This window comes from Sceloporus undulatus, chromosome 2 (assembly GCF_019175285.1).
Source record: "Sceloporus undulatus isolate JIND9_A2432 ecotype Alabama chromosome 2, SceUnd_v1.1, whole genome shotgun sequence".
NCBI classification, from domain to species: Eukaryota; Metazoa; Chordata; class Lepidosauria; order Squamata; family Phrynosomatidae; genus Sceloporus; species Sceloporus undulatus.
The window spans coordinates 17,387,408-17,400,432 of NC_056523.1; the positions used below are offsets into that span (position 1 = coordinate 17,387,408).

Here is a 13,025-nt window from a genome sequence, read left to right on the forward strand (position 1 = left end):
GAATATGAAGGAGTGACAGAGAAGAAAGCTGGCAGAGAAGTGTGGAAGGGGTGAGAGGGTGGTCGAAGGAGACAAGGGCCGAGGGAAGAAGTAGCCATGAGGAAGGGATGGGAGACAGGGTGGGTTGAGGGAACCCTATGGTGAGATTCAAAGATGGGTATGAAAGACCTGGGAAGGCATTAAGGAAATGAAGGCAAGAGGAAAGGATGGTGCAATGAGGCAGAGGACAGGCTCCCAAAGAATCTGAGGAAGAATTTGGAAGGGGTCGAAGGAGAAGTGGGGAGGGTTTTGAAAGAATGAAGGCCTTTGTAGAATCATAGAGTTGGAAGAGACCTCAAGAGGGCCTTCAAGTCTTTCAAGTGTGAGGTTCTAGGGTTAGACCCAAGAAGCACGTGCAGCATTGCTCTCCATTGTAGACTTGTAACTAGAGAAAAGGTGGTCACAGTAGTGGTGGAGCAGGCGGCTGGTAAAAATCTTCATCATTGAAGCAGGAAAACTGTTTCAAAAACTTTGCCCTCCTCAAGTGGGGGGGATCGCAGGCAGCCTTCCTGCCTCGCTGGAATGCCAGGCTGGCCTCCGCCCCTCCTGCTCTGGGCACTGCTGCCTTCTTGCCACCACAGTGCCATGATGGCAGTCCAAAGAGGCTACACCATCCTCATCGTCCCACTGGGCACGGCCCTCAGCAGTCTGGAGGCACTGCAGTTCTTCTTATGGGTGAGTGGTGGGGGGGCAAGGCATTCTGGGATTGCGGGCCACCTCCCAAGCCAACAAAGACAGACGGTGGGCCTTTGGTATCCATTGGGGGTTGGTTCCAGGACAACCCCCCCCCCCTTAGTGGATGAGAAAATCCATGGATGTTCAAATCCCATTAAATACAGTGGCGTGGTAAAATGGTGCCCCTTATATAAAATGGTAAATATCAAGGTTTACTTTTTGGAATATATATATATATATATATATATATATTCAAGTGATGGGTGGTTGAATCCGTGGATAAAGAATCCGTGGATACAGAGGGCCAACTGTACTTGCTCCCACCTTTCTAGCGACCTCACCTACAGAGTCAGCACTGTAATTCTAAAACAGGAATGGGCAAAGTGTGGCCCAAACCACTTTTACAACCTCTGAAACCTCCCTAGTGATTTCCCCCAAATCTCAAGAAATTAAACTTTTCCCCCACTGATTTTTGTGTGAATTTTCACAATGGTTCTGCTGGGGAGTGAAATGCCCCCTCAACACCTTCTGTAGTCAACCACTCTTGTTCTAAAATGAATTGTGTACAGAGGCTAGAACACAAATAATTTTATCCACCAAGGTTTATTTGATGGGATCCTGGTATTATATGTTTCGCCTAGCGGGTAGAACATGATTTTCTTGTACATGCCACAGCCTATTCTTTGGTGCACCTTGACTTTGGAATGCCCTTCTCAGCAAGCTCCGTCTGCCTTTATCTCCCTGGGTTTTTTCCCCAAACAAAGCTGAGCCCCTCAGCACTTTCTTGTGATAGAGGTTTGATTGAAATCCCATTGGTTTCTCCCAGCTGGGGTAGATCCATTGAATCAGCTGTGGAATAGTGAGTCGATACATACATAAAAGCAATTGATTCAGTAGACCTAGTTGGGAGTAAAAATGGATTTTCTGCTTTTTTGATAGCTGGTTTCTTCAGTCCTTTATTCTGTCGTGATGTTTTTGTAAAGTGATGTTTTGTTATAGTATTCAGTTTTTATTATTATTTTGGGCCTGGAGAGAATATTGCATTTGTAGATTATCTTGACTACTCATTTTGATACTAGGAGTGGTGTGATTTTTATTATATTGAACTTTGCATTAAAATTTAGTAGTCAATCTTGGTTTCTGGAACCATTTCTGCCAGTAGCCAAAATCTCATATTCTTAGTGCTGTGTCTTGAATTTGTGTGTCTGTGCCTTCAAGTCACCTGTCAGATTATGGCAAACCCATGAATTTCATAGGGTTTTTTGTTTGGCAAGAAATAGTCGGAGGTGCTTTTATCAGTTCCTTCATCTGAAATATAGCCTACAGTACACAGTATTCGTTGGTGTTCTCCCATCCAAGTACTACCGAGGGCTGACCCAGTTTAGCTTCTAAGATCAGATGGGATCTGGTGGCCCACCTTTTTCTTTCTACCTTTATCTCCAAATATGTATCTTCCTGTGATTTATAAAGCACTTGCAAATCCAACTTCCCTCTGCTGCCTATAATCATGCTTCCATCAAGATCTTTTGTCCTTTACAGTGACTCCCATCTTTCTCTTCCTCCAAAATTACCCTCAAAATGATTCTTATGGTGTTTTTTTAATTCTTGTTCTCTGTTAAAGCTTTTAATCACCTTGTTCTACGAATTTCACAATATAGTGTTTCCTTACAGTCATACTTTTCTTAATCCTTTTCTCTCTCTCTCATCTCTCCACTTGAGGCTGGATGCTGCCTTTATAAATCTTTACTTTGTATGTACAATACTGTCATTGAAAAGGAAAGAAAAATAAGTACAGCAGGAGAAAACTAAATAAATGTAGTTCCCAGCCAGATACTCCTTCTTCCTGATAGCTGTAAAAATGGGTGCAGTTTGAAGTGCTTGGAAAGCTGCTTTGAAAAAATAATTAGCTACCATTTCAAAGTTCACAAAAGTGGCAACAGTTATAGTAGCAATTGTTTAAAACTAATCATTCGCTTTTTCGTTCTCTTTTTGTTCTGTGCCTTCAAGTCTTTTCCGTCTTATGGTGACCTTATCTTATGGCGATTTCTTGGCAACTTTGTCTTCCTCTGAGGCTGAGAGAGTGTGACTTGCCCAAGGTCACCCACTGGGATTCCATGGCCAAGCAGGGATTTGAACCCTGGTCTCCAGAGGGTTCAATTCCCAGATGAGACATGAAATCCACTGGGTGACCTTGGGCAAGTCTCACTCTCTCAGCCTCAGAGGGAGGCAAAGGCAAAACCTTCTCTGAACAAATCATGCCAAGAAAACCCTGTGATAGGGTCATGATAAATCAGAAATAACTTGAAGATACATAACAACAACAACTTCAGAGTCGGTAGTCTAACACTCAATTCACTACACTATGTTGACTCATTCTCTAGAAGTAATTACACTAATTATTTCCTTTTAATACCAGGGCTTTTGGAGGTCTCTCATTCACAGGGCCACCATAAGTCAAAGCCAACTTGATGGCAAACACCACCAACAACAAAAATTACTTTTAAAAATTTAGATTACTGCAATATACTGGCCAGTTGTACAAAAGGTAACTATAGGATGAGGCTGGCCACTGTTTGGAAATTTTAAAGTAATAAAAAAGCTGCAGTCATACTGCAAAAGGAATAGTTTTCAAAATATTAAATGTGTTTCAGCATTAAAATGGGGGGGGGAAGGAGGGGGAATGAAGGAATCCAACAGGGTCTTTCAGAACTTTCATGGTATTGATCCAGTAGATCTGTGATCCCGTAAAGCTCATGCTGAGAGAGCCAGGGTGGCTAGTGGTTTGAGCACTGGACTATGACTCTGGAGACCAGGGTTTGAATCCCCACTTGTCCATGAAACCCACTGGGTGACCTTGGGCAAGCCACCCTCTCTCAGCCACAGCGGAAGGCAAAAGGTAAACCCCTTTGAGCAGTCCTTGTCAAGAAAACCCCATGGTAGGGTCACCATAAACTGGTGATGACGTGAAGGTACACAACAGCAACAACCATGCTAAAGTAAACCAGCTTGTTTTTCAGATGCATGAAGGAGTGGATTCACCACTTCAAAAGGAGAGAGGTTATCCTTTTTCTGCTACAAATATAATGTAACTTGGCTACAGAAAAATTACTTTTTGGATGATTTCTTGAATCCCTGAGCCAGTCATCATATTGGCTGATGATGCTGTAAATTATTGTCCAACATGTAAATCTAGAGACACACAGATTGGGGAATGCTTATTTGTTCTTCCTTAGTCCTGGTTCCCCAAATCCTGGGAACCTGGGTTCTTTGTTTGTACCTGTTAAGCCACCTTGGCCCTGTCCTGGGAGAAAGGTTGCATATAAATGATGATGATGAAGATGAAGATGAATATGATCATGATGATGATGTTAGTTGCTGTCAAATCGCTTCTTTGCTATACCACTTTGAGCTGTGACTTTCCCTACTTCATTGAGACATTTTGCTATCCAAAGTGCCCCCCTGCCCTTTAAAAGGGTCTCATTTCATTTCTACTTTGAAGGCCAGAGTGCTACACAACAGAGCTCTGGTAAGCACCCACATAAACAAACTACAGTGAAAAATCCTGTTTGTCAATTCTTTTCTCTCTATCTTGCAGCTAAAGCGGATGCAAGAGCTGGAGCGGGAACGGGATGCCTTGTTGCATGGCTTGGAAATGGTGGATCGGGTGCGTGACTGGTTTCAGCACCACCTCTTGGAAGCCCAGAGGCGCCACAAGCACATGGGAGAAGAGGCAGTGAGTAATGCCACACTTGAGTTGAGTACAGTTGGCCCTCCACTTTTGTGTCTTTGACTTTTGCGGATTTAATTATTCACGGATTTAAACAATATGTTCTCTCTAGGAAGCTCCAAATCCTCCAGGGTGACTCTGGCCTCATTCCCACTACTGTTTAAACCAGATTGTGATTCGGTATAAACCAGTTTAAAGGTGCATGGTTCCCACTTAATTCAAACGCTGAAGCGATTCTGAAAGTGGGGGCCATGCTCTAGACCCATTTAAACCATGTCTTTTTGACACTGTTTTTTTCTGCTTCTTTGCAACCAAATCGAATATGCGCAAGTGGAAACCAGCACCGAATTGGATTCGATTTCACAATTCGGTTTTAAATGAGGCCAAGGTTATCCGCTTCAGGAACCGGTTTAAATAGAACTGATTCATTTGTGAATGGGAACCACAAGTGGGTTATTTTGATTTGATTCCATGTCAGAAAATGCGACTGAGGCAAATGTAGTGGGAACCATGATCTGATGTCGAATCAATCCATCGATTCTGATCGGAAAGCGATTTTTCTGTAAGTGGGAACGAGGCCTCTGTTATCAATTTCTGCCAACCAAAACTCACACTGGAGGACCTAGAGATTCCTAGAGGGGTGTTCTCTCAGGTAAAAAATTGTGTTATTTTATTTGCGATTTTCCCACTTTCATGAGGGTCCTGTGCCGCTAACCCCAGCAAATGTGGCGGGTCCACTGTACTCACTTTAGAATAGAATAAGCATTCAGAAACAGAAGGAAACATAGACAGAGGCAGCCTGGATTTTGAAGGAAGTGTCTTTTTGTGTTGCTAAAGGAGTTTTAATTTTATTTCCTTTGTCTCCCAGAACCTGCATGACCAACAGGGCTTTTGCCTACATGGATATCCCTTCATAACATCTTAACCGAAAACACTAATAGGTCTTGACAAAATGTAGGCCTGTACCTCTAATATCATTTTTTAAATCTTTTCCCTGTATTTCTAATGCCTTTGCCTGATGAAGAGGTATGGGGAGCTTCCAAAGCTTGCAACATGTGTTTTATGTATTTTGGTTGGTCTAATTTTTGAGTGTTGCACTAGGACTCTGGAGACCAGGGTTCAAATTCTGCCTCGGCCATATAAACCCACTGGGTGACTTTGGGCAGGTCTCTCAGCCTCAGAGGATCGCAATGGCAAACCCTTTCTGAAAAAACATGTCAAGCAAACCCCATGATAGGTTCACCTTAGGTTTACCATATGTTGGAAATGACTTGAAGGCACACAACAACAGCAATAACGTTATTGTTGTTTTGTGGATTTTAGCTGAAAGGAAGTAGGAAGAGCCCCATGAAGCAGAAGAGCCATGTGGATTTAGCATTTCCATTAGAGCCCACATGTTTGTTTCCTTATCAGTTTTGACAGCTGCGTGTGGAATTCTTGCATGAAGGGGCTACAAAATGTCACATACGTAGGGATTTTCCCATCTACAGAGGGCAAAATGAGGGCATTAGCCCCTGATAAGACCCCCCCCCCCCCGGTGAAATTTTCTTTTAGTCCACAAATTTCTGTCATTGTAGCTGCACCCCTGCACTAAGGACTAAAATTTGTGGCTGAAGAGTGGAGTATAAGTACTCCAAATAAATAAATAAAATTAGAAGTGGCATCAAACCATAACTTTTTAATAGAACTCATATCTCTGAGCAACAACAGGAATTGCAATTTTAAGAGCCACATCCTCTGTCTCCAGTCTCCCAGCCTGTCTTGTGCCCATAGTTGTTGATTGTCTTTAACCTATGTACACTTTCAGTTCAGGTTTATGGACAAAGGAGTGGACCATAATCCACAAAAAGCTTCTGCCAAATAGACACATTAGTCTTTAAGTGCTATAAGCCTTTCCCTCCTTTTACAGCATGGCTGGGCAAAGGCTGGCATTCCATGTGTTGCTGAACTGCAACTCCCAGCAGCCCTCACTATTGCCTTGACTGGCTCAGGGCTGGTGGGAGCTGCAGTCCAACAATTTCTGGAGATTACTTTGCCCTTCTTTAAAAGATGTTTCCACACACTTAGTTAAACCATTCCTCATGGTCCTTTCTAACTTTCTGACTTGTACATGCCAAAATGCAGGGACAAGGGAGGGATGTATGAAAACTGAGCAGTGGGACCTTCCATTTGTGTAGACCATCCATCCAAGGAAGGAGATGCAGAGTGATGATGATGATGATGATGATGATGATGATGATGATGATGATGATGATGACCATGATCAGTAAGATATAGATGTTGTTGAATGACAACTTATATCAATCCCAGCAAACATAGCCAGTGGTTAAGGATGGTGGGAAGTATAATTCGACAACATCTCAATATCCATAATTTTTCCTGCCTCCCCCAGTTTTACAGGTACAGGAAAGAAAATATATGATTATTTCAGCTATACATGCACAGGTGTGTAACTAATTCCACACATATCTTTACACAGAGTATAAACGGTTTAAAATGATTCAGTTCAAGACATCATTTTTAATTCTCTTTTGGGGATTACAATATGTGAAATACAGTTGAATCCCAAGTGCTGATTTTAGTTTGTTTGTTTGTTTGTTTGTTCAACATGGCTGCAGAGCTATTTTCCAGACCCTTACTCCAACCAGAGCTGCCTGCTGCTGGCCAGGATCCAGGAAGTGAATCTCTGCTTGAAAAACTTGCTCACCTCTTCTGGAAAGGTCAGGAGATGGCATAAGCAAATGGGGATCCAAGGTGGTCCTCCTCTGAAGTAAACTGCCTCAAATGGAGGATTTGAACAATATACTATGAAGAGATGACAGAAGAGGAAATGGCATATTTTACCAACCAAATACTGTATATGTTCATCTGTGCAGACGTCATAAAAATGAGCATCTGTGGTGCTCTTTCTGTTCTGTTCACTTTAATGTATCTTGCACACAGTAACTTCATTGTGGACTGTGTCTCTGTGGTTGTGTGGGCTGGTCTTGGATATTCTCACCACCACCATACACACCATATACAAAAATAAACTATAGAGACAATTGAATCTTACATTTCAGCATTGGCCATGGTGCAATCTCTTCTGTCTGCTCTAAGGGTGTAGAGGCTGCATCTCCACTGCAGAAATAAGGCAGTTTGACACCACTTTAACTGCCATGGCTAATTGCTCTGACGTTCTGGGGTTTGTAATTTTCTGAGATATTCAGCCTTCACTGTCAGAGAGCTCTGGTGCCACATTAGACTACGAATCCCAAGATTCCATAGCATTGGGCCATGGCAATTAAAGTGGTGTCAAACTGTATTATTTCTGCAGTGCAGTTGCAGCCAGAGCCATTTAAGGAGTACAGGACAGGGACTGTGACACACCTTGATCTGAGGCCAGATGATTCAGGCATGTGAAATTCTCTTCCATGTGGGATGGGTGATTTGCTCTTTCCTCCCCAGTATCATGTTACCTGAGAGTGTCTCACATTTGTGAGGGTCAATGAGGATGTAATTTCAGTTTTCTGCCTCTACTAAAGTGGCTAAACATGGGCTGAGAAAGGAAATATGGGTTCTATTGTGATACATTTCTGTTTCTAGCATAAGTACATCTGGAATCACCTTTGCCTCCTCTATGGTATCCACTTACAAAAAGTGGTGTCACTAGGGTTAGTGTCACTCGGTGCAGTAACTCATGGTGTCATCCCCCCCCACACACACACACTGACCTCCTCCTACACCACTGCATACAGAATCTTTAGTAATGTTTGGGTTTGTGTACTAATGTTATTCATAAATCGTAATTCCCATATCACTGAACGTAATAACAGTTACGACATTATGCAGTTGTGTAATTATGCCTTTAAATTACAATATCATATGCACAGCCTAAATGTATTTCCATGTACATAGTTTCATGTGCTTAAAGTGAAAATTTGGTAAGATGGGATGCTTTTAAAGATTTTTTTTAAAAAAATAGTTTTTAAAAGATTTTTTAAAAATTAAATTTAAAAACATTTACATTTTTAAAATGTTAATTTTAAAAAGCAAACAAACCTGGGGCCTCTCTTTTCTCTTCCCATGACCCTCATCCCACTCATCTCTTCAGCATTTTAAAGGGATACAAGCGAACACCACAACCCATTTCTGAGAAAAAGCAGATGTTTGGGGAACAGTGCACCAGGTGGCACCCTTACATACTTTCAGAAAATGGGAAAATCATTGCCCTCAGATAAGGACAAACAAGGACTGGGATGTACATAAGATTTGCACATGCTGTTGTATATCTGTAAGAGCCGGCATGATGGAGTGCTTTGAACATTGAAGATCAGGGTTTGAATCCGCACCCGGCCATAGAAACCCACTAGGTGACTTGAGCAAGTCAGACTCTCTCAGCCTCAAAAGAAGTCAAAGGCAACCCTTTTTTGAACAAAACTTCCCAAGAAAACCCCGTGATAGGATCACCTTAGGCTGGTCACCATAAGTGGGAAACAATGTGAAGACAGACAACTGCAGTGGCATCTTTGGGTGTAGATTCTTTGGGCATAGATTCAGCTTGGGTGTAGATTCAAATATTGAACATCTCACCATAGTGGGGGAAACTGAGCAGGAGAGCTGAGTAACTTTTCAGCCTTACTGCCCAGCCATTGCTAACTGTTCACACAGAATATCAAGCTTCTCTATTTTTCTTCCTCTTTCTTAGGGGGGCATTCATCTTTAAATTAGAGTTGGGATATACAGTCCTTCAAACCGATGTCACTTTTTCAAAGAAAGAACAGTAATTCATGCCCACACTATATGACTCTTATCATCAGAGCATGGGAAAGTTATTTTTAAGACTATGTCTTTTGGACTGGGACCTACTCAGCTGGGGAGCTGTAGTCCAAAGGAATAATTGTTCAAACTCAGTTGAATCTTGTTGGATAACAGACCACTCTTGTCCATCAGCAAAAATAACAATACTCCCAGCAAAATCATAAACAAGATTCATATAAAAATTCATTTGCCCATATATTTAAGGATGCTGGTTTAAATGGAGGTTAGCTAGTTTGACCATCATGGATTTGCACAGAACTCCCTGTACCTAGGGCCAATTTCCCCCGACATCTGATTTTGAGAGGTGAGGCTTGCATAGTATGAAGCAAATACAGTTAGAAATCTTGCCTTATAGCCAAAATTTTGATTGGAGACAAACACTTTATTCTCCTTTTAAAGATATTTCTTACTTAAAGCTGCAGTGCTTCATCTCATGAAAGTTGCACTGCATGCTTGTGGTCCATCTCCAAACTACAGATCTTCTTGACTAAATCTTCTTCATCTCTGCTTTGCCTTGGAACATCAGGGAAGTTGTGGGTGGAGGAGAAATCATTTTTATGTGTTCTGTCCCCTTCTCCAGCCTGAAGTTCCACCCAGTGGTTTGGGGGTTCCCCTCTATCCACCAGGAAAGAAGGAATTTCACCAGCAAGCAGTCACTGTCCTGAAGGAACAGAACCACCTGCTGATCAAGGTAAGAAAAGACAGAAGCTAATACATAGAATCGTAGAATCATAGAGTTGAAAGAGACCACAAGGGCCATCCAGTTCAACCCCCTGCCATGCAGGAACGCACAATCAAGACATCCCTGACAGATGGCCATCCAGTTTAAAGGCCTCCAAAGAAAGAGACTCCATCCCTCTCCGAGGGAGTGTCTTCCACTGTCAAACAGCTCTTACTCTCAGGAAATTCCTCCTAATGTTTAGGAGGAATCTCTTTTCCTGTTGCTTGCATTCATTGCTCTGGGTCCTGTTCTCTGGAGCAGCAAACAAGCAAATATCGTCAATATGACAATATTCATATGTTTAAACAGGGCTGTCATATCACGTCTTAACACATAAACACACATACACACACCTTCACACACACACACACACAGAGAGAGAGAGAGTGATGGTGGTGACGATGACGATGACATTTGTTTGCATCTTTCCCTTTTTCCTCCAAAAACTGGGACACAAAGTGGCTTGCAATTTAAAAGAACAATACAATCAAAAACATACCAAAAATGAAGATTAAAATGGCACTAAACTATTGAAAGTATTAGAACAATTTATACCTCAAGTTAAAAGAATGAAATGCAATTAAAAAGATGAAAAGATCTTTAGAAATAGTTCAATTAAAACAATATATCACCACCTAGCTTATTCTTTAAAAACTTTCTACCTTAAAAGCCTGTCTGAGGCTGCATCCACACTGCAGAAGTAATCCAGTTTGAGATTGCTTTAATTGCTCTGGCTCCATGCTATGGAATTATAGTTTGTTGTGGCTCCTGACTGGAGCAGACCCCTGACTGCTTGGGAGCCACAACAAATTACTGTTTCCCAGAATTCCATAGCATGGAGCCAGGGCAGTTAAAGTGGATTCAAACCAGATTATTTCTGCTGTATGTTTTGGACCTATGTTATCCCGTCTACAGAAGGCTAACAAGGAGGGGGCCATTCTGATACCCCTGGAAAGGGAGTTCCAGGGCCTAGGCTAGCCACTGAGAAGGCCCTCTCAGCATCCCCACCAACTGTGCTTGCGATAATCGTAGAGAAGGGCCTCTCCTGATGATCTCACAGTCCAGGCTGTCTCATACAGACTTCTTCAAGCATCACTTCCAAGATCTGTCCCTATGGTAGTGGGTTGCTGGGCTTGTCCTGCAGCTATCTCAGTCATGGGGCAGAATGACACAAACCACTCAGAGACCAGATTCTGAACAATATTTCAAGGGTCAACATTTTCCAGTTGACCCCTGAAACCCCATTCACATATGCCTGTCTAACACTTAATAAATACATTTCAATCCATTATAAAACAGTGGCTGAGCTCTTGCATTGAGCAGATGCATTCCAACTGCATATGGAAGGCCATATGATTCCCAACTGTCCTTTAGACAAACTGCCTTCTTTGACCCTCTCTGGCTCTCATAAGAGGTTTCAGGGGGGAGGGGGAACCGAGCAAACTGAAATAGATCTCACAAGTCTATCCCCAAATTAAAGAATTTGACTGTGCAGTGTTAGAGATGGCTTTCTCTAGGAGTTTATGGGCCCCCTTCCATAGTGCAGTGGCGTCATAAGGGAGGTGCGGGGGGATGCGGACTGCACTGGGTAGCACTCAAGAGGGACACCTGGAGGGACTGGCGTGGGTCCACACAACAAAAGTATCAACACCTCTTGCTATCAGGACAAAGAAATGTCCTCCACAGGGTCTGGGGGCACTGAGAGAATAATGGTGGTGTTGTCATAACACTTGATGTCTGCCTGGCTAACAGGAAGTGTCAGAAAAAAGTGACCGCATTGCCCAGCTGGAACAAGAGAAAGCAGCACTTTGCAAACAACTGAAGGAGAGCCGAGGCTACCGACTACCCAGCCATAAGGAGTCCACCTTTATCTGAACCACCGGGTCACTTCTGGTAGACCATGAACATGATGTTGTCACCTTTTGTGTCCACATTGCCTGTGATATCACTTCTTTCCCTGAGCCCAAGATGAAGGACCGATCTTTCTGGCAAACTTTTCTGGCCTGGGAGGTGTCTCCTCAAGTCATTGCATCTGCCTCATCATGTGGCTCTTGCAGCAATTGTTCCTCCATAGAGTAGCCCAGTTCTTCAACGGAATGTATTATGCCACCTATAAGGAAAGCATGACTATGGACTTGATGAGTGCATCTACCCACTGTATTTGCATTGCTGCACATTTTGCCTGGGAGATCTCTCGAGATAAGAGAGCATTGCAAACATGGAAACCTGGAAACAAAGGGCCATTGAAGTCCAGGGCAACAAAGGAGAAAGAGGATAGGAATTATGTTTTTTCCTGACCTCCCCAACTAGGACTAACATGCTTCAAATGTTTTTACTTCAGGTGCAAGTGTGCAAACATTCCCCCCTTAATTGAGGAGTCTGTGTAGCATAATGGCAGTGATGCAGGATTCCAGAACACGCCCTTGTGGCATCTTCTTCATAGTGTTTCTGTGTTGGTATCTGTGTGCATTCTCTGTGTTGTCTCCTATATGCCAAAGTGATGTCATTTTCTGTCTTCACATCAAACCATCCACCCACCCACACACACACACACTGCAAAATTTCATACCAAGCCCCTTCAAGGTCTTCTTTCAAAGGCTGGGTATGCAAATCCTCTTCAGGGTTGCTACACTCTGTGATCTTACCTCTGATAGTTGAATTCAGAGAGATACTCCTGCTAGTCTGTAATCAGTGTGGAAATATCAGTACACAAAGGAATCTTGTAGCACTTTGAGACTAACTGTGCAAAAGAAGTTGTAGCATAAGCTTTCGTAGACTTGGTCTACTTCCTCAGATGTTTCTGAAGAAGTATCTGAGGCAGTAGACCAAGCCTACGAAACCTTCTGCTAAATTCCTTTCTACAATTAGTCTCAAAGGTGCTACAAGATCCCTTTGCCTTAGGTAATTGTTTTTGTTGATGCATGCTTTTGACATATGACAACTGTAAGGTGAACCTATCACAGGGTTTTCTTGGCAAGATTTGTTCAGAGGATGTTTGCCTTCCTCTGAGGTTGAGGGAGAAAGGAAGGGGATTTGCCCAAGGATAGCTAAGCAGGGATCCAA

General features: G+C 42.7%; 1 protein-coding gene across 1 annotated transcript in view; it reads left to right on the forward strand.

Annotated features, from left to right (window-relative positions):
- Nucleotides 1-12,503, forward strand: part of LOC121920907 (suppressor APC domain-containing protein 2-like) — a 41,105-nt gene extending 28,602 nt beyond the window's left edge. The window contains exons 3-6 of the mRNA XM_042448186.1: nt 4,310-4,447; nt 7,060-7,161; nt 9,822-9,932; nt 11,715-12,503. Of these exons, the coding sequence (XP_042304120.1) occupies nt 4,310-4,447; nt 7,060-7,161; nt 9,822-9,932; nt 11,715-11,837 (474 nt within the window). The 3' untranslated portion in view covers nt 11,838-12,503. The remainder of the gene's footprint in view (nt 1-4,309; nt 4,448-7,059; nt 7,162-9,821; nt 9,933-11,714) is intronic.
- The last annotated feature ends 522 nt before the right edge of the window (nt 12,504-13,025 follow it).